This window comes from Bos mutus, chromosome 12 (genome assembly GCF_027580195.1).
Source record: "Bos mutus isolate GX-2022 chromosome 12, NWIPB_WYAK_1.1, whole genome shotgun sequence".
NCBI classification, from domain to species: Eukaryota; Metazoa; Chordata; class Mammalia; order Artiodactyla; family Bovidae; genus Bos; species Bos mutus.
The window spans coordinates 13,025,676-13,044,068 of NC_091628.1; the positions used below are offsets into that span (position 1 = coordinate 13,025,676).

The window sequence follows — 18,393 nt, forward strand, 5'->3', positions numbered from 1 at the left end:
CTGAACAAAGAAAAATGTATGAACCTTGTCTAAACTACAAAAATGACTATTAAACTAAACCCCCAGTATTTTGGCAAATGATAGAGACTGCTGCTTATTAATCAATTACAGTATTAGTCTCACTCTGATCTTGCCTCCTTTTAAATAACATATCTGATACCTACTTTGCTACACCCCTGAAATTAACACAACATTGTTAATCAACTGTACTCCAATATAAAATAAAAAGTTTTTAAAAAGATACTTGATACCTAATCACTATTACTCCTGCTTGCTGATAACAGCCAACCCAGAAAAAAGCCCTGTCTTCTCAAACCCTCTCCCACATCACCCGACACAGGCCCAAATCCTATCAGGCTTTTTGGTATCTATAAGTTCACTTCATTAGCATAAGACAGAAAGTTATGAATAGGATGACTTTTGGTTCACCTTACTTGGATTATAAAATGTGAGGTTGGATGTAAGCCTACCATATGGATAAGGGATCAATTTGGCCCTTAAGTGTCTTTTGGAAGCTCCCATGAAGGGCATTAGAAGTTTTGTGAGCATATTAGAAGACAAACTTGGAACCTAAGTATGCATATTCAGCAGACCTGCCTGGATCCCTGGCTCTCAGAAACTAAAACAGATGAAGATGTGCCTCCTAGGAGCTAATCACACTATCATTCAAATGGAAGTAAAAGAGATGCATAGCTCCAATGGCGGGAATGAAGAAAACTTCCCAACATTACCATCGGCAGGTGGAGTGAATGGTGATGCTTGGCAATGGGAAAAGAAGGTCCTATTTGGGAATGAGCTTGGTTCCAAACGCTTTTTCAACCAAGGTTTTAAGAACTGAGCCCTGGACTTCCCTGGTGGTCCAGTGGTTGAGAATCCACCTGCCAATGCAGGGAACATGGTTCAATCCCTAGTCTGGGAAGACGCCACATGCTGTGGAGCAACTGAGCCAGTGTGCCCCAGCTACTGAGCCTGTGCTCTAGAGCCCCAGGGCACCGCAGCTACTGAAGCCTGCAGGCCCGAGGGCCCGTGCCCCACAATAAGAGAAGCCACCACAAGGAGAAACCTGCTCACGGCAACTGGAAAGTCAGCACACAGCAGTGAAGACCCAGTGCAGCCAAAAATAAATAAACAAATTAATTTAAAAAAAAAGGAACCGAGCCCCTTCTCCCCTAGAAATATTGAGTCCACCCAGGAGAGTTCACAAAAGCCCAGGTACCCTACAGTAAGCTTAACTGTGGAATTAATCCCATGTGAGACCTGGAGGAGGATGTCATTCATGTGTGAGGAAAATCAGAGAAAGCAGACATAATTCCTCGGTTTTTCTTTTGCCTCCCGCAGGCAAAATTTAGATCTTCCTAGGAAGAATCAGAAGTCAATTTTGTCCAAGTCTTTATCTCTGAACTGACCAACAGTCTTCTCCACAGCATCCCCGCCCAATGCCATGGAGCTACGGTACTTATCACCCACCCCTAGCCAGATGTTCCTGACCACACCTCTCAAATGCTCATTTTCCCTAGCCCCCCAAATTTCAGGACCAAGATTGGTCTGCATCGTTCACTGCGTCTGTGACTTTGGGGGCAGACTCTAATTTCACAGTGGAGAGTCAGTTCTAGGATTCTTAAGCACGAAAGTGAAGGGTAGAATTTAAATTACACAATCCCTCCACCTAAAATAAAGATGATATATCTCTAATAGGATTGATCTAAAAATTAAATGAAAAATGTATATAGTATGCCTCATATGGCTGAAATACCCTAAGTTCTCAATAGTAGAGCAGCTCATTACTTTGAAATAGCATTTAAAAGAGCCACGCACTTTCTATATTTTTAAAACCATACAAATGTATAATCTATTATATTAAATGATTATTAGATAGGAATTAAAATTATAAATGCTTAAAACACACACAATTCTCATTTTTCCAGCAAATCCGTACGAGAGCACTGTTTTTCCTAACACCTGCACCCAAAATCCATCTGATTGCCCCATTCACACCTTACCCTAGCCCCCATAACTCGTTATATAGTCTCCAAATTCAAACCTGTCTTGACATCCATCCAAAAGCCACATGGTTAGAAAGATGACTGTGACTCAAAATAAATTACCATTTAAATTAAAAATGCTGAAATTTGAAAAAATCTAAAAAACAACGTCCTTTCTTTGATTATAACAATACACACACACAGGTTTATTAACTGTTACTTCAGATCCTTAAATCTACCAGTACTATTGACTCATAAAAAAAAAATCCTGAAAAATCACATTTCACCCTTTATAAGCAGTAAAGAATGACAGAGTAAAATAATGATGAAAACTATGCCAAGGTTAGAAGCCTATTTCTACCCTTCACTTTCATGCTCAAGAATCCTAGAACTAACTCTCTACCATGAAATTTGAGTCTGTCCCCAGCCAGAACAGCAGACTTAATGCACCATTAATCTGGTCTGTTCTCAGCCGCCAACTGAAATAGTCACAGTCGTTCGATTGTTAAGGAAAAGGCAGTACTGCAGGAGTACATTCCAGAGGTCCTTTCATAAAAGCTATCCCGTGTGCTCCATCTGCATGTGCAATCTGCTTGTGTATTTCAGCCAGCTTGCACGGGCAGATTAATGTGTACAATTAGAAAGCAACCTCACAGGCATTCAATAAACTGCCTTCATTATTACACTCAGGAGAGTCCCTTTAGATGTCAATAAAAGCCTAGTTTTCTGCCTGTTAGCTAAATAATTGACAACACTAAAAATAATCAGAAGCAAATGAACAAGCCTGGAACAAGGTGGTAAGAAAGAGCACATTAAGATTCCCATGGTGGTGCCCCAGGATACTATCAGGAGCTTTTTCTCCAGCAACTTGGAGTTACAGTCTGCTCAAGTCTGTGGTTGCCCTTTTCTACAGAAAACAAAGCAAAGACCACCACTCCCAGTCTGATATTTGAATCACACATATCATGGCATCGAAAATATTTCTTATTTTTGTTTCTATTTTGTGATCCTTCATTTGAACACCTTCAGAAGAATCTAACTTTGGGGTAAGAAGACGGAATAGGGAACAGCCTGGTTGGTCTAGTGAAAACTTTGTGCTGTTAAAATTCTGACAGCTCAGGGGAGGCTTCCCTGGTGGTCCAGTGGCTAAGACTCCATGCTCCCAGTGCAGGGGGCCCAGGTTTGATCTCTCGTCAGGAAATGAAGATCCCACATGCTGCAACTAAAGACCTTGCGTGCCACCACGGAGGTCAAAAATCCTCTGTGCTGTAACGAAGACCTGGTGCGGCTAAATAAATATTTAAAAAAAAAAAAATTCTAACAGCTCTCCTATTCAGTCTCTCCACCATAAATTGAGTCTAAGAAAATATGATAAAGGCTTGTTATACAGAGGATCCATCTTTTCCAGGAAGTTTCTTTCATATTTCTAGCTATATAATGGTCATTCATTTCATTAGCTACTAGTCTTTTAATTTTGAAAGCACTTCAAAACAAAATATACTTAAAACACACACACACATATACTTCTTCTTGTGTTTCTCAATAGGCTTTAAAAATCAATTTGAGATACTTCTCATTTTCAGCCAGCTTCTCTTTTTCCTGGTTAACTGGGACTTTTACGATAAGCAGAAGAAAGCAGGAGTGAAATGTGCATGAAATTGAATTCAGCTCCACTGATAGTGTGTGAGGTGGCTGAGGGTAGAATTCTTTTTTCTTTACAGAAAAAGGATGATCTCTAATATTTAGTAAAACACAAACTCAAGAAGCTGGAGGACTAGGAAACATAAAAAAGGTTTAATGACACAATCTCCCACATCCTCTAAAACTCTAAGAATCTCTTATCCTTCACATTATCATGTTAAAACTTCACAGAGGATAAGCTTGTTTTCCTAGTCCTGTACCTAAGATTCCGCACAGTGAGAAGGTCTTCCCTTTTCCAGTGTAAAAGGAGGATGCCACAGGATAAATATATTATGTATTACAATACTAAAATACTTTCTTATTGTCTCCAGGCAACATGCCCCCATGGAATCACTATATCTCCTTCAACTCCTACTGATCAGCCAAGAAATCAACTCTCATCCATTATCTACCAAAGAAGGCAGAGGCAACAATACATTCGGAGAAGGCGATGGCACCCCACTCCAGTACTCTTGCCTGGAAAATCCCATGGACAGAGGAGCCTGGTAGGCTGCAGTCCATGGGGTCGCTAGGAGTCGGACACGACTGAGCAACTTCCCTTTCACTTTTCACTTTCATGCACTGAAGAAGGAAATGGCAACCCACTCCAGTGTTCTTGCCTGGAGAATCCCAGGGATGGGGGAGCCTAGTGGGCTGCCGTCTATGGGGTCGCACAGAGTCGGACACGACTGAAGCGACTTAGCAGCAGCAGCAGCATTGCCTGTCTCCCTCAATCTCTAGGACGGTCAACTTCTCCTGGTGTTTAGCTTCACACCAGCTTTCTTACCCCGTGCCTGCCTTAAAACGAAAGTGGGGAAAGATAACACCATTCATTAGCACTTCCACCCAACCCCTTTCCATCTCCCACTTTTTACCTGGCCTGGGTAGCAGAGACAAAGTGCCCCATTTGAAAAGGGGCAAAGTGAAATATTGAGAAACATATTTTGCATTCTGACCTGAGTCTTAAAGCAAGGAGTTAGGGCTTACAACAGAGGCAAGAAAATTTCAGTGGAATGAGAAAACCAGAGAGGGCTGTACCTAGAAGAGGAATACACTTTAGGGTGTCACATATGCTCACACCAACATGCGAATAAGCTTAAATTCTGCAAATGAGGTATAACAATGGGAATAGATAAGAGGAAGCAGTCAGAACAATCCATCTGAAAGTGGGAGGCCAATGTCTAGCTCTGGTGCAACCAAAAATCTCTATACTGCTAAGTCACGTAAGTTGTGTCCGACTCCTAGCGACCCCATGGACTGCAGCCTACCAGGCTCCTCCATCCATGGGATTTGCCAGGCAAGAGTACTGGAGTGGGTTGCCATTGCCTTCTCCCAATCTCTATACAGTCTCTACAAAATGAGTTTTCTGATTCCATGCAACAAGAACCTCTTTCTGTACGAAGTTACTTATCAAGTCCCCATAAAATGAAATCACTTGTATACCATTTATATATTTTATTTAATCCTTACAAATGGCTGATGGTATATTACCAACCCTATGAGGGAAAAAAAACCAAAAAACAAAAAAACTACTGAGTTTCCAAGAGGTTTAGTAGTTTGTCCAATGTCACAGCTGGAGAATGGAGCTAGGATTTTGAACCCAGATCTGCTTGGTTTTAATTCCGCAATATTTGGTATTAATCTAGGGACAGAAATACGGTTCTTCAATTTTGTCTATTCTTTAAGGCGGTGTTACTTAGAGCTGGGACACAAACTTATAAAGCATGTTGTGGTTGCCCTATACACGTTAGCTGCTGTGATTCCCAAGTCACACTGGACAAAGTACCTTGATGCACGACCATCAATTGGAGCTTTGCTGATAACTGTGAAATTATTTCTCAAATCTTGTTTATAAAAATGTAAGTCCTCAGTCCATTAGCTAAATCCCTAGTTAGATTCTGCTTGGGTACTTCTTTTCAAACAGTGTCTTGCTTATATTGGTGTTTCAGAAGTCTTCATAATCAAAACTAACCTGGATTACCAAAAAATCAAGCCCTCCAAGTTATTTAGAATATGGAATTTCTCAAATTTAGCAGTATTCATTCTAATCTGTTGACTACAAACCACAACTTTGGTGAGTACAGATGTCTCCAAACTTAGAACCTTACTTTTAGAGTTCAATTACATAATTAATAGCCAAGAATTCATTACCAGATATTTTAAACGGTTACCATCACCTGGAATTTAAAAGCACAATGAACAATATCTCTGTAAAAGGTACAAAGTTCTGAAAACAAACTTACTATTGCTGATACTCTCTAAAAGTTTCTCTTCTGAGGTTTTCTTGAAGTCTTTTTTTCTCCTCTAATTTGTTGCTCTGAAATTGCAAGTAACAAAATATTATCTTTTAAGGAAGCTTTAGGTGAAAATGTGGGCTTAAAACTCAACATTCAGAAAACTAAGATCATGGCATCTGGTCCCATCACTTCATGGCAAATAGATGGGAAAACAATAGAAACTGTGAGAGACTTTATGTTTTGGGCTCCAAAATCACTGCAGATGGTGACTGCAGCCATGAAATTAAAAGACGCGTGCTCCTTGGAAGAAAAGTTATGACCAACCTAGACAGCATATTAAAAAGCAGAGACATTGCTATGTCAAAGCTATGGTTTTTCCAGTGGTCATGTATGGATGTGAGAGTTGGACTATAAAGAAAGCTGAGCACCAAAGAATTGATGCTTTTGAACTGTGGTGTTGGAGAAGACTCTTGAGAGTCCCTTGGACATCAAGGAGATCCAACCAGTCCATCCTAAAGGAGATCAGTCCTGAATATTCATTGCAAGGACTGATGCTGAAGCTGAAACTCCAATACTTTGACCACCTGATGTGAAGAACTGACTCGTTTGAAAAGACCCTGATGCTGGGAAAGATTGAAGGTAGGAGGAGAAGGGGATAACAGAGGATGAGATGGTTGGATGGCATCACTGACTCGATGGACATGAGTTTGAGTGAACTCTGGGAGTTGGTGATGGACAGGGAGGCCTGGTGCTGCGATCCATGGGGTCGCAAAGAGTCAGACATGACTGAACGACTGAACTGAACTGAACTAAGCAGAATCATGATGTTAAAATTACCCAAGGTCCAAAATCTTTAGGTTCAGGTGGCCTCCATAATCCATTATGGTACATAGCAGGGCAGCAAAGATAATACCCTCTCACAACTCTTGGGCCCTACACTGAAAGCCAGAAGCCCCGAGTTCCTTCCATGGTCCCCCTCTCCCAGATTGATGGGTATAATCACAAAAATCAGTATTTCATATTTTTAATCTTAGTTCAGATGATAGCAATATTTAATTTAATCTTAGTTCAGATGATAGCAATATTTCTATCTTAAGCAATGTCTTCAGAATGTTCTAGGGAAAACATAAAATTTCCATACCAATCATGTTAAATGAAAATGATGATAAATGGTTTAATAGTTGATATAAATATATATATGTATATGATTTAATCATATATATGTATATGATTAAATAGTTTATACTACATATATATATATATATATATATATATATCACTCTATATCCTGATAAAGCATTCAGAAACAATTTTCAATAAGCCAATTCAGTTCCCTTCTGACTTAGAATCAGACACTTAAAGCTGTTGAGAGACAGAACAGCAAATGTCCAAAATAAGCTATTGCGTAAATACTCTTCTCCTTTTTTTTAATTAGTTGCTTGGAGAGTCTAAAGAATTTCACATTTGATATTACTGTCACCATGGCTCTGACATATTTTAATCCGACTTAATAACCCAGAAAACTTGCTTTTTTTTTTTTTAACTATGATACAACTGTCAGTTTTTAAATTTGCATATGAAAAACAAGTAGACTTCCTAGACAGCAAATTTAATGGGGAGCTGAGACAAGTTCCACAACACAGGAGAGATTTGAAGTTTTAATGTCAAGCATCTTTTATTTGATTTAATTTTAAAAAAATGGACTTGTCCACTGGGACGACCTGTGAAAAAGGAAAATGGAAATCATCACTTCCAAACTCTAACATAAGTTTAGTTCCATTTTCCAAAGAGGGAAAAAATTGTTCATTTCTGTGGAAGCCTTCATTCACACAGAACTATTTACTTATCCCATCTTGAAAGGTAAAATGGATGATTTCGGTTTCAGGAAAAAAAAAATAATAATAGGGAAAATTTACTACAATCCGAAAGCATCAATTAGGCAATGGGGTTATTAATGAAACAAGGCAATGGGGTTATTAATGAAACAGTTCTAGGAAGCAAACTGAATAAACATGATCTCAATCTAGAAAAAAAATCCTGACTCATGAGACCAAAAGTGGTCAGTTTTGATGAGCTCCCCACATCTCGGTGGGGAAGAAAGGGGGGCCAAGAGTTAAAAGGCAGCAAGCAAGCAGCAGGTAGGTACTGATCAAACCAGAACTAGGAATGCTCCCGAGAGAACAGTGAGAAAGCCACACAGGCCCCCAGAGGCCACGGCTGGGTTCCTTCAGTGAGGTCAGAAGCTGGGACACGGACTCTCATCTCTCCACCAGTAGATTGGCACTGTACTCAGCTCACGGAAATAGTTACCCAGTAGCTATATTCCATCCAACAAAGGTCTGTGCCTCCCTGAAGAGTGGATGGAGAAGTAGTTTTCACAGTTCTGGAGTATTTGAGTATTCAGTGCCTTCCACTGTGGTAGTTGTTTTGGTTGCTTTGTGTTGTTCAGTCAGCAAGTTGTGTCCGACTCTTTGTGACCCCATGGACTGTAGCCCGCCAGGCGGCTCTGTCCATGGCATTTCCCAGGCAAGAACACTGGAGTGGGCTGCCATTTCCTTCTCCAGGGGATCTTCCCGACCCAGGGATCGAACCCACGTTTCCTGCTTAGCAGGCAGATTCTTTACCACTAAGCCACCTGGGAAGCCCAGGTATTTTAGTACACTAATCCAAATACTTAGATTTAGTCAGACTATTTCTTTCTTTCCATTTAGCAGTGCATTAAGGAGTCACCCAACCATACTTACACATGCATATACAAAGGCAGAATGTAAAATATCTAAGAAGAAAGGTCCAGAGGAAAAAATGATGGAGTCGGTTCTAGGTTCACCATCACTGAGTGACCTGAAGCAAATCATTTACTATCACCGAATCCCAGGCACTCAGTAAACACTCCTCATATGCCTACTACATGCTCCATACTGTGTTCTGTTAGATGCTGGGACTACAGATATAAACCGAGCAGTGCCTACCCTGGAAAATTCGAGAATCTAGCTGGGACCATAGACAAGAAAGCCATGATGGCAAAGTATAAAATATATTAGGGAGTAAAGGTTTGCAAATCTCTAGTATGAATATAAAGAAACAAGCACAGAAGTGGCCTGTTGGAGAAATGCTTTCAACAGTTCCCATAAACATTCGTTCAGTGTCTTCTATGTGACAGGCCCCATCTTGGGTTAGGGGTAGAGTCAGGGTTAGCCTGACTCAGAGTTAGTGGTTTCTAACCTTGGGTTCATGAATTAGGTGTCTGTTAGGAATATGCTCAGTTTTATGGTGAATGAGTTCATAGCTTTCTTTCTTCAGATTTCCCTAAGGGCTGATGACCAAATAAAAGGATAAGAACCAAGGGTCTAGTGAGAGATAGAAATTCTAGATGGAGACCAATATTAAGCAAGAACTTCGCAGGAGGAAACAGGGGTAATGGGAGCAGGAAACTGCATTCCACTATATGAGTCTCTCACTGCCCAGGGGCCTAGCAGAGGGGTCCAAAGGGCTAAAATAGAGGCAGCATTCAGCTCCCCAAGCTTTGCATCCCAGCACAGGGGGCTTCAGCACGGCAGAGGTATCTTTCTCTGTGTCTCACAAAGGTACCATCTGTCACCTCTGTGGCAGTCTGAGCACCCACAGAACTGCCTGCCTGGACGAAGCATCTGTTTCTAATTTGCATGAAGGCAACGATGGGCTAGTCATGGCCCTGACTAGGAAAAGGGCATATTTATAACATATATTTTCAGTACCAAAAGGCAGAAGAGAATATATCAGTTGAGGAAACCCCAAGAAGCTTATGTATAAATTCAAAGGGATTTGTACGAGATGGGTAGAAGATAAGATTGAGAAAGCAGGAAGGGGCAATTATAAAGAAATATATATGCCACGTAAAGGAGTTTGGACTTCATTAAAGGCAATGATGAGCCACTGTATTATTTTAAGCAGGATAGTAAGCAGTTAATCCTGAAAGCAACATGAAGGATAAGCAGCAGAAAGGATCACAAATATAAAAACCAATGGTGTGGTTCTCACAAGCCACATCATAAAATTATGAGTCCCAAATTAAGACAACACAGACATAAAAGAAAGGACAAACTCTGGAAAAATATAGGGGACAGAAATAAGAGGAGAGTAAAAAGGAAATATGGGAGGCGGGCTATATTAACGTATATGTGTGTGCACGCATGCACTCAGTCATGTCAGACTCTTTGCAACCTCATGGACTGTAGCCTGCCTGGTTCCTCCATCCATGGAAATTGTCAGGCAAGAATACTGGAGTGGGTTGACATTTTCTTCTCCAGGCAATCTTCCCAACCCAGGGATCGAACTCACATCTCTCGCACCTCCTGCATTGGCAGGTAGATTCTTTACCACTGTGCCATGGGAAATCCATATTAATAATAGGATGTGTCAAAAAGGGGGGAAGATTACAGGTGACTATGATTTAAGAGCATCAGAATGAATATGAGGTCAGTTTTGAACCTGTTAGGAGTATGCTCATTTGTATTGAGATATACTGTGGAATATCTCGAAAGAAATAGCAAGCATACAGTAAAATGGATGTTCTGTGATTCAGGAATACGAGAGATGTGGCTTTCACAGATCATCAGCACAAGCAAAATCCGGATGTGGAAAGGTGGGGGCTTTCACCTAGCAATATGGCAGCGCAAGGCAATGAGAATATGAATGGAAGGGACCTGACAGAACATCAGTAATAGAAAACAAGCAGGGAACAGGGTCCAGAGGAAGTCCAGAAGGAGAGAGTCTGAAGGACAGAGTGCTTAATAGATACAATATTACAAACAGTTTAAATAAATTATGAGCTGAAGAGTCTCCACTGCGTTTTTCAACTAAGCTCCATCTTAGCTAGATCCAAACCAATGAATTACTAGAGACAGAAGTCAAATTTGGCCCACCAAGGAGCAAGGTGAGGACGCAAAGAAAGTGAGTTCCTAAAAGCCAGCTGAGCTCAGCAAATCACCTGGGGAGCATCACTTAAAACAGATTTTGGAGGGGAGCAGTTCAGATGATTGATAGGAGTTGGTCTACAGACTGGCATGTGGGAATCCAGTGGGGCAGAGAAGACTTTCAAGGAGCTGAGCTGTGATGCTTGGGAGGAAGGAGTTGAAAGCAAGCCAGCATAGAGACAATTTGTTTTTAAGGTGAGAGATTTGAGTATGATTATACCCTAAGAGAGAAAAACAAACACGAAAGCTACAGAAGAAATGGAGCCTTAACCGAGGGAGCAACAAGGTTCCTGAGGAGGATGGAGGAAAGATGGGACGGGATGGGAAGCACAGGTGGGAGAATCCATCACGGCAACAAGGAAAAGCAGTTTCTTATTCCTCCTGAGATGAGGTGGGTGTAGAAGCAGCAAAGAAAGAGTAAGGAAACAGAAAAATATAGAGACTTTCAGCCTCATGGTCTTTATCTCCGAGATGGTGAGAAATGAGGTCATGTGTTGAAAATGAAAAATGAGGATAAGGGAGAACGATGTTGATAATTAGAGATGAGCCTAGACTGCAAAGGAAAATGTTGTGCCCTGGGGATGATTAAAGACCCAGCTAAGAGGGAAGCCCAACAATTTCTGTGAGAAGAGGAGCCAAATGTGTTTTTTCTCCAGCAACCCAGTCCATGTGAGCTTCAGTTCAGTCACTCAGTCATGTCTGACTCTTTGCAACCCCATGAATCACAGCACGCCAGGCGTCCCTGTCCATCACCAACTCCCAGAGTTCACCCAAACGCATGTGCATCGAGTCAGTGATGCCATCCAGCCATCTCATCCTCTGTCGTCCCCTTCTCCTCCTGCCCCCAATCCCTCCCAGCATCAGAGTCTTTTCCAATGAGTCAACTCTTCGCATGAGGTGCCCAAAGTATTGGAGTTTCAGCTTCAGCATCAGTCCTTCCAATGAACATGTGCATGTAGTGAAAATGAAATCATTAAGCCAATCCAATTCGTGTGTAAAATAAAAATCCTGTCTGCCATCCACACGAGAGGTTGATAAAGTAATAGAGGTAGGGACTTACCAGGTGGTCCAGGGGTTAAGAATCTGCCTCGCAATACAGCCGACGGTGGGTTCAATCCCTGACTGGAGAACTAAGATCCTACCTGCCTCAGAGCAACTAAGCACAGGCGCCAGCGCCGCTGAGCCCACACCAGGGCTAGAGTCCGTGCACCACAACGGGAGAGTCCACGCACCACAAGCAAGACCCGACTCAGCCAAATAAACACATAGTTTAAAGAATAGTAAGAGAGTCAAATGAGATAGGGTGCTTGTTTACAGATATAGTCAATTAGGTCAGGGCACCTTATTCAGTGCTTCCTTAGCACTATCCATGGTATTCAATACAAAGGGATTCACATGTACTGTATCCTTTAATCCCACCAGTCCCATTATTATATTATTATACCCATTTTACAGACAGTGGCTTCCCCAATGGCTCAAGAATCTACCTGCAACGCAGGAGACGTAGGAGACACAGGAGATGTGAGTTGGATGCCTGGGTCTGGAAGATCCCCTGGAGGAGGAAATGGCAACCCACTCCAGTATTCTTGCCTGGAAAACCCCATGGACAGAGGAGCCTGCTGGGGTACAGTCCATGGGTTGAAAAGAGTTGGTTGGACACTACTGAGCGACTAACACACACACACTTTATTACAGATAAGGAAAGTTAAGCATAAATAAACAAACGGCTTACACTTTTAATCCTATACCTGCATTTCAGAGATATCATTATGTGTTAATTAATGGGGTCAATTAATGGGACCCTACTGCATTTCAACAATCAGAGGCTTAATGCCCACGCTGGGTCATGCACAAAGAAATGCATAATGTAGGAACCATATTTCTGGGAAAAACTTGAAAGTTTTGTTTTGTTCCTTGAAAGTTTTCAGAAATGGAAACTTTTCCCAATTTTTAAAAGCAGTATTGGAATAATTACCTTGATGTTGAGTTTTAACCCTAAAATTGTTCTAAATTAGCCCTTACTACTATTTGTTTCCTAGAAATAAGCAACAGGTGTGATTCCTTAAAAACGTGTATGTGAATGCACCTCCGCCCCTAATATGCAGACCTTGTTTTCTATGCTAAATAGAAAATGAAGTAGGTATGAAGTAGTTCCTACCTCACTTTTAGCATTAAAACTAACTACTTATGTTTTTCAGTGTCTATAAAAAATACCATGACCTCTAGGGCTCCACATAACTTCATCAGCTTTATGACTTTATAGTTTATTGGAAGGAGCAAAGAAAGGTTTCGTTTACCACTCAGATTTCTAGCTGGTTTCTTCCCCCTCTGACGTCCTGATGCTCTAAGAAGTTGGGAGAATCGAATGAAAATATTCATAAACTATACAGCACTATATATTATTTCAAACATGTGTTGATCAAAAGCAGACTAAGATAAATCCAAGAGGTAAAGAAGGTCTTTGACATGGACTTGGAGATTTTTATTTTTTAAGTTTGTGGGCATTATGAAAGGCTGGGAAAAAAATCAAATGATTCCTTAATTCATCAATGTGATTATGAGGGGAAAGTGTGGTGGAGGTTTATTTCCATGGCACTGCATTTAGGTGAAAGGCTCACTATGACAATTCCTGAAACGTGTCTACCACGCTGAGATCCAGCGACAAAGCAAGTCCCTGCATGTGTTATGCTGTTGTTTGTTTTTTCAAGGACTTTATTTTACTGATGCACTGATATTTTGGCAATATTTTCTCTTCCATATAGACTTCCAAGAAGTGAAATTAATACACTGTATAACCACATGGATTGTATTGGCTTTCTGTTGGTGCTGTACCAACTATAGACTTAGTGGCTTAAAACAATAAGTTTGTTAATAATCCTACAGCTCTGGAGATCAGAAGTCCAAAATGGGTCTCATGGGGCTCAAATAATATCCTGAGGTTGAGGGAAACTAGCAGATTCTAGTACCAGCTGTCACGACCACAAGGCTTTCAGGTAGCTAGCAATGAGTGCCCTCCAAAGACTACAGCTGAGTCTTTACTTCGTTCTACCCCTACGATAAGAACTCTGTTTCCAGAAATCACATCTGTTTGTACGTCCTGCTGTGCTAAGTGCCAGTCATCTATTTGGTCAGTGTAGAGTTAGGGGTTCCACATTACGGTTTTGTAGCTCCTACCTATAGGTTTAGTCTCTTATCCAGTGCCCTTCTTCTATCTTCAAGCCAACAACGGCAGGCTAAATCTTTCTCCTGCTCCGTATCTTTCGGAGAAGGCAATGGCACCCCACTCCAGTACTCTTGCCTGGAAAATCTCATGGGCCGAGGAGCCTGGTGGGCTGCAGTCCATGGGGTCATGAAGAGTCGTTCACGACTGAGCAACTTCACTTTCACTTTTCACTTTCATGCATTGGAGAAGGAAATGGCAACCCACTCCAGTGTTCTTGCCTGGAGAACCCCAGGGACAGGGGAGCCTGGTGGGCTGCTGTCTATGGGGTCGCACAGAGTCGGACACGACTGAAGTGACTTAGCAGCAACAGCAGCAGCTCCATATCTTTAATGCTCTCAATTTTCTGCATCCCTCTTCCCAATTTAAGGAACCTCATGATTACACTGGAACCACCTGAATAATGTGGGCTATTCTTCCTATTTGAATGTACGTTGATTAGTAACCTAATTTCACCTGCAAACTGAATTCCTCTTTGCCACGTAATATCACATCTTCCTAAATTCTAGGGATTAGGATGTGGAAGAGCAGGGGAGGGGGCGTTATTCTGCCTGGAATCCACTTTTAAATCAGATACATAACATGCCAGATAATTCACAGAATCTTTGCGCCCCACCAGCCCTCTGAGGCTTAGTTTTAGAATGGGAGAGAGGGAGGGAGGTCTTATTTCCTTTAGGGTGAAGCAGTGGTGTGCTGATAAATTTAACAGGTAGCTCTAGCAAGGAGGGGAGGGGTGGTTGATTTGTAGCATTTCCTGATTCCAGTGGTGAGAATAGCCCCTCGTGGTCAGTTTCAATCTACCAACATGAAGTCATCTAACTCATAAAAATGTAACAACAAGGAGGTCCCAGCACACCGCTGGGAGAGCATGCATCATCAACGTCCTCTAGTATAGGGAATACAAGCTTACCTGAAGCACCCCAGTGCCCTCGCCTAAGTGCCCCTGAGCCCACAGGATTAACTCCTCCCAGATACAGGGAATGCAGTTTACGCGCCCCTCACTCACACACAGGTGGTGGCCAATCAGAAAGAGACCTGCTGTTCCTAGGTGACCCTCCTGCGTGCATGTGTGCTAAATCGCTTCAGTCACGTCTGACTCTTTGCAACCCCATGGACTGTAGCCCACCAGGCTCCTCTGTCCATGGGATTTCCCAGGCAAGAATACTGGAGTGGGTTGCCACGCCCTCCTCCCGGGGATCTTCCCGACCCACGTCTCTTACGTCTCCTGCATTGGCAGACAGGTTCTTTACCACTAGTGCCACCTGGGAAGTCCGGTGGCCCTCCCGGGAGAGGACAAAATAAAGGTCAAGGGGGTGTTAAGACCAATGGGCCAAGCTGGAAGTCCTCGGGAGGCAACAGGCTGCTTGGATTCTCCTTGGCTTGTCGTTCCTGGACAGCAGCCATGTGCCTGGGGAGGAGGGTGGTGTTTTGTACGCCGGTGTCCATGTGTGTGTCTGCTGTGCATTTCAAAGAATAAATGCTCCATAAGCACAGCCATTATCGCTTCCCTTGGCCATTTTCACACTGGCAATGTGAAGCATGCCATTTCGAGATGGCTAATGTCCATTTTTCTTTTATCTGACACAAGCTACTAAATAGGCTCACATTTACTATGAAAGCCACAGATTTATATACAGTAGGAAAAATTAGGTCAGGGTGGCAGTCCGAGCCAATTAGCCAGAGAAATCAGGTCTGTGGAAGGGCCAGAGTGGGCGGCCCTGTCTCTCTCAAGGCAGTTTAGATGAAGGCTCCTCAAACCACGATGCGCACGAGAATCACCTGGGGAGCTTGTTAAAATGCCAGTTCTGTTTCAGAAGGTCTGGGGTGGGGTTTGAGATTCTGCATTTCTTTTTTTAAAATATTTATTTCTTTGGCTACATCGGGTCTTAGTTGCAGCATCAGGATCTTCATTGCAGTGAACAGCCTCTCTAGTTATGGCACCCGGGCTCAGCTGCTCTGTGGCACATGGGATCTTAGTTATCCTGTGTGTGTGCTCAGTCACTTCAGTTGGGTCCGACTGTTTGCAACCCCATGGACTGCAGCCCACCAAGGCTCCTCTGCCCATGGTATTCTCCAGGCAACAATACTGGAGTGGGTTCCCACGCCCTCCTCCACAGGATCTTCTCGACCCAGGGACTGAACCCGAGTCTCCTGCATTGCAGGCAGATTCTTTACTGCTGAGCCACCAGGAAAGCCCCTTAATTATCCTACCAGGGATCAAATCTTTGTCCTCTCCATTGCAAGGCAGACTGTTAAGCACTGGACCACCAGGGAAGTTCCTGCATGTGTATAAGCGATATGCCAAGGCTGCTGGTTCAGAAACTGCGTTTGGAATGGCAAGGATCTATACATCAACTCTCTCTCAGCATCTCTTGCTGCTGCTGCTGCTGCTGCTAAGTCGCTTCAGTCGTGTCCAACTCTGTGCGACCCCACAGACGGCAGCCCACCAGGCTCCCCTGTCCCCGGGATTCTCCAGGCAAGAACACTGGAGTGGGTTGCCATTTCCTTCTCCAATGCATGAAAGTGAAAAGTGAAAGTGAAGTCGCTCAGTCGTGTCCGACTCTTCAGGACCCCAGGGACTGCAGCCCACCAGGCTCCTCCATCCATGGGATTTTCCAGGCAAGAGTACTGGAGTGTGGTGCCATTGCCTTCTCCGCACCATCTCTTACTCTTAGACAAATTTACACCGATAATCATTATAGCTGTCATTTTAGAAAAGCCGATTCAGTTCAGATTTTTGTAGTTAACGGCTGCTGTACATCCAGTGGCATGGCATAACTTAAGAAGGAGGGAATGCTGCTTTCACTCGGTGTTAATGAAAACTGTTTCAGCCACTAACATTTCTAAACAGTATACAGTACATTATTTGAACCACGAAGAAACAAGCTATAAATGACCCACAAGTCAGCCAATTACGGGTATTAAATGACCAGTAAATCACTTTTAGGATAAGAGTTCACAACACAATTCTTCAGGATCTGCAAGCCTCTTAATTAGTTCCCAGTGATTATTTGATGATTTTCTGAGTTCGACCTGAAATGCAGAAAGACTATGCTATAAAGGGAATATAAAGGGAATACCTCCTTTACAATCTTGAGACTGAAGTGTAAACCTTCCTCTGAAGGAGGAAATGGGGTGGGGGTGGGGGCCTTGAATGCAAAACAGTGAAGAATAGAGAGGAAGTGAGAGAGAGAGAGATAGGTTTTAAAAAGAATTATTTTGAGAATCTTTTTCAATGAAGGTGTAATAGCCAATGACTTGGAAGTGAATTGCTGAATCAAATTTAGTAAACAAACTGCCTATACTCTTTTTTTTTTAATAAAACCAGCGTTTCATTTCAATTCCTTGTGTATATGTCCAATCTTAACTCTACCCCAGAGCCTACATCTCTAGAGGATGTAGCATTTCTATATCTACACATATTCCTGGCCTTGGGAACAGAGGAGGTGGAGCTTACAGACTCATTTTACAGGAATAGTTCAGAGAGGGGTAGGGGCCTGTCCAAGGTCACACAACACAAGAGGACACCTTCCAAGAAATATCTCTCTCCAGCCAGGTAAAGAGCTTCGTGGCAAAAGAAGACTCACATTCTTGTGTATTCTATAAGCCATCAGCTTTGGGCTTTGTTAACTCTAACTAGTAAAGATATCTATTGCTTGGTAACCAGGTTTAAGTTTGACCAACACCCAATCTTTAAGACGGAGAAGGCAATGGCACCCCACTCCAGTACTCTTGCCTGGAAAATCCCATGGACGGAGGAGCCTGGTGGGCTGCAGTCCATGGGATCGCAAGGAGTCGGACACGACTGAGCGACTTCACTTTCACTTTTCAGTTTCATGCACTGGAGAAGGAAATGGCAGCCCACTCCAGTGTTCTTGCCTGGAGAATCCCAGGGACGGGGGAGTCTGGTAGGCTGCCGTCTATGGGGTCCCACAGAGTCGGACACGACTGAAGCAACTTAGCAGCAGCAGCAGCAGCAGCATATCACTAATACTGAAATGCAAACGCATGCTTTTTCTTTTTACCCGTGAGAAAGGCATGTTCACCTATTTAACATTTAGCCTGGAAAGTTCAATATTTGTACATAAACATGATGTGTACCACTGGCGGCCGTCGTTACTAGTTGCTGTGCCTTCTGGCCAAATACACAGCTACTCTTTTGATCACCCACCTGAGAAGGTGAGAGAGTGTGAAGACAATGAACTCCAGATCTGGGTCTTCCCTGGTGGTCCCATGGTTAAAACTCCATGCTTCTAATGGAGGGGGCATGAGTTTGATTCCTGGTTGGGCAACTAAGATCCCATATGCCATGCGGTACGGCC

The 18,393-nt window shown here is 42.7% G+C and overlaps 1 protein-coding gene across 1 annotated transcript in view; it reads right to left on the bottom strand.

Moving 5' to 3' along the window:
* Positions 1-18,393, bottom strand: part of EPSTI1 (epithelial stromal interaction 1) — a 102,115-nt gene that overhangs the window by 57,002 nt on the left and 26,720 nt on the right. The window contains exon 6 of the mRNA XM_014482918.2: positions 5,906-5,979. Coding sequence (XP_014338404.1) covers positions 5,906-5,979 — 74 coding nt within the window. The remainder of the gene's footprint in view (positions 1-5,905; positions 5,980-18,393) is intronic.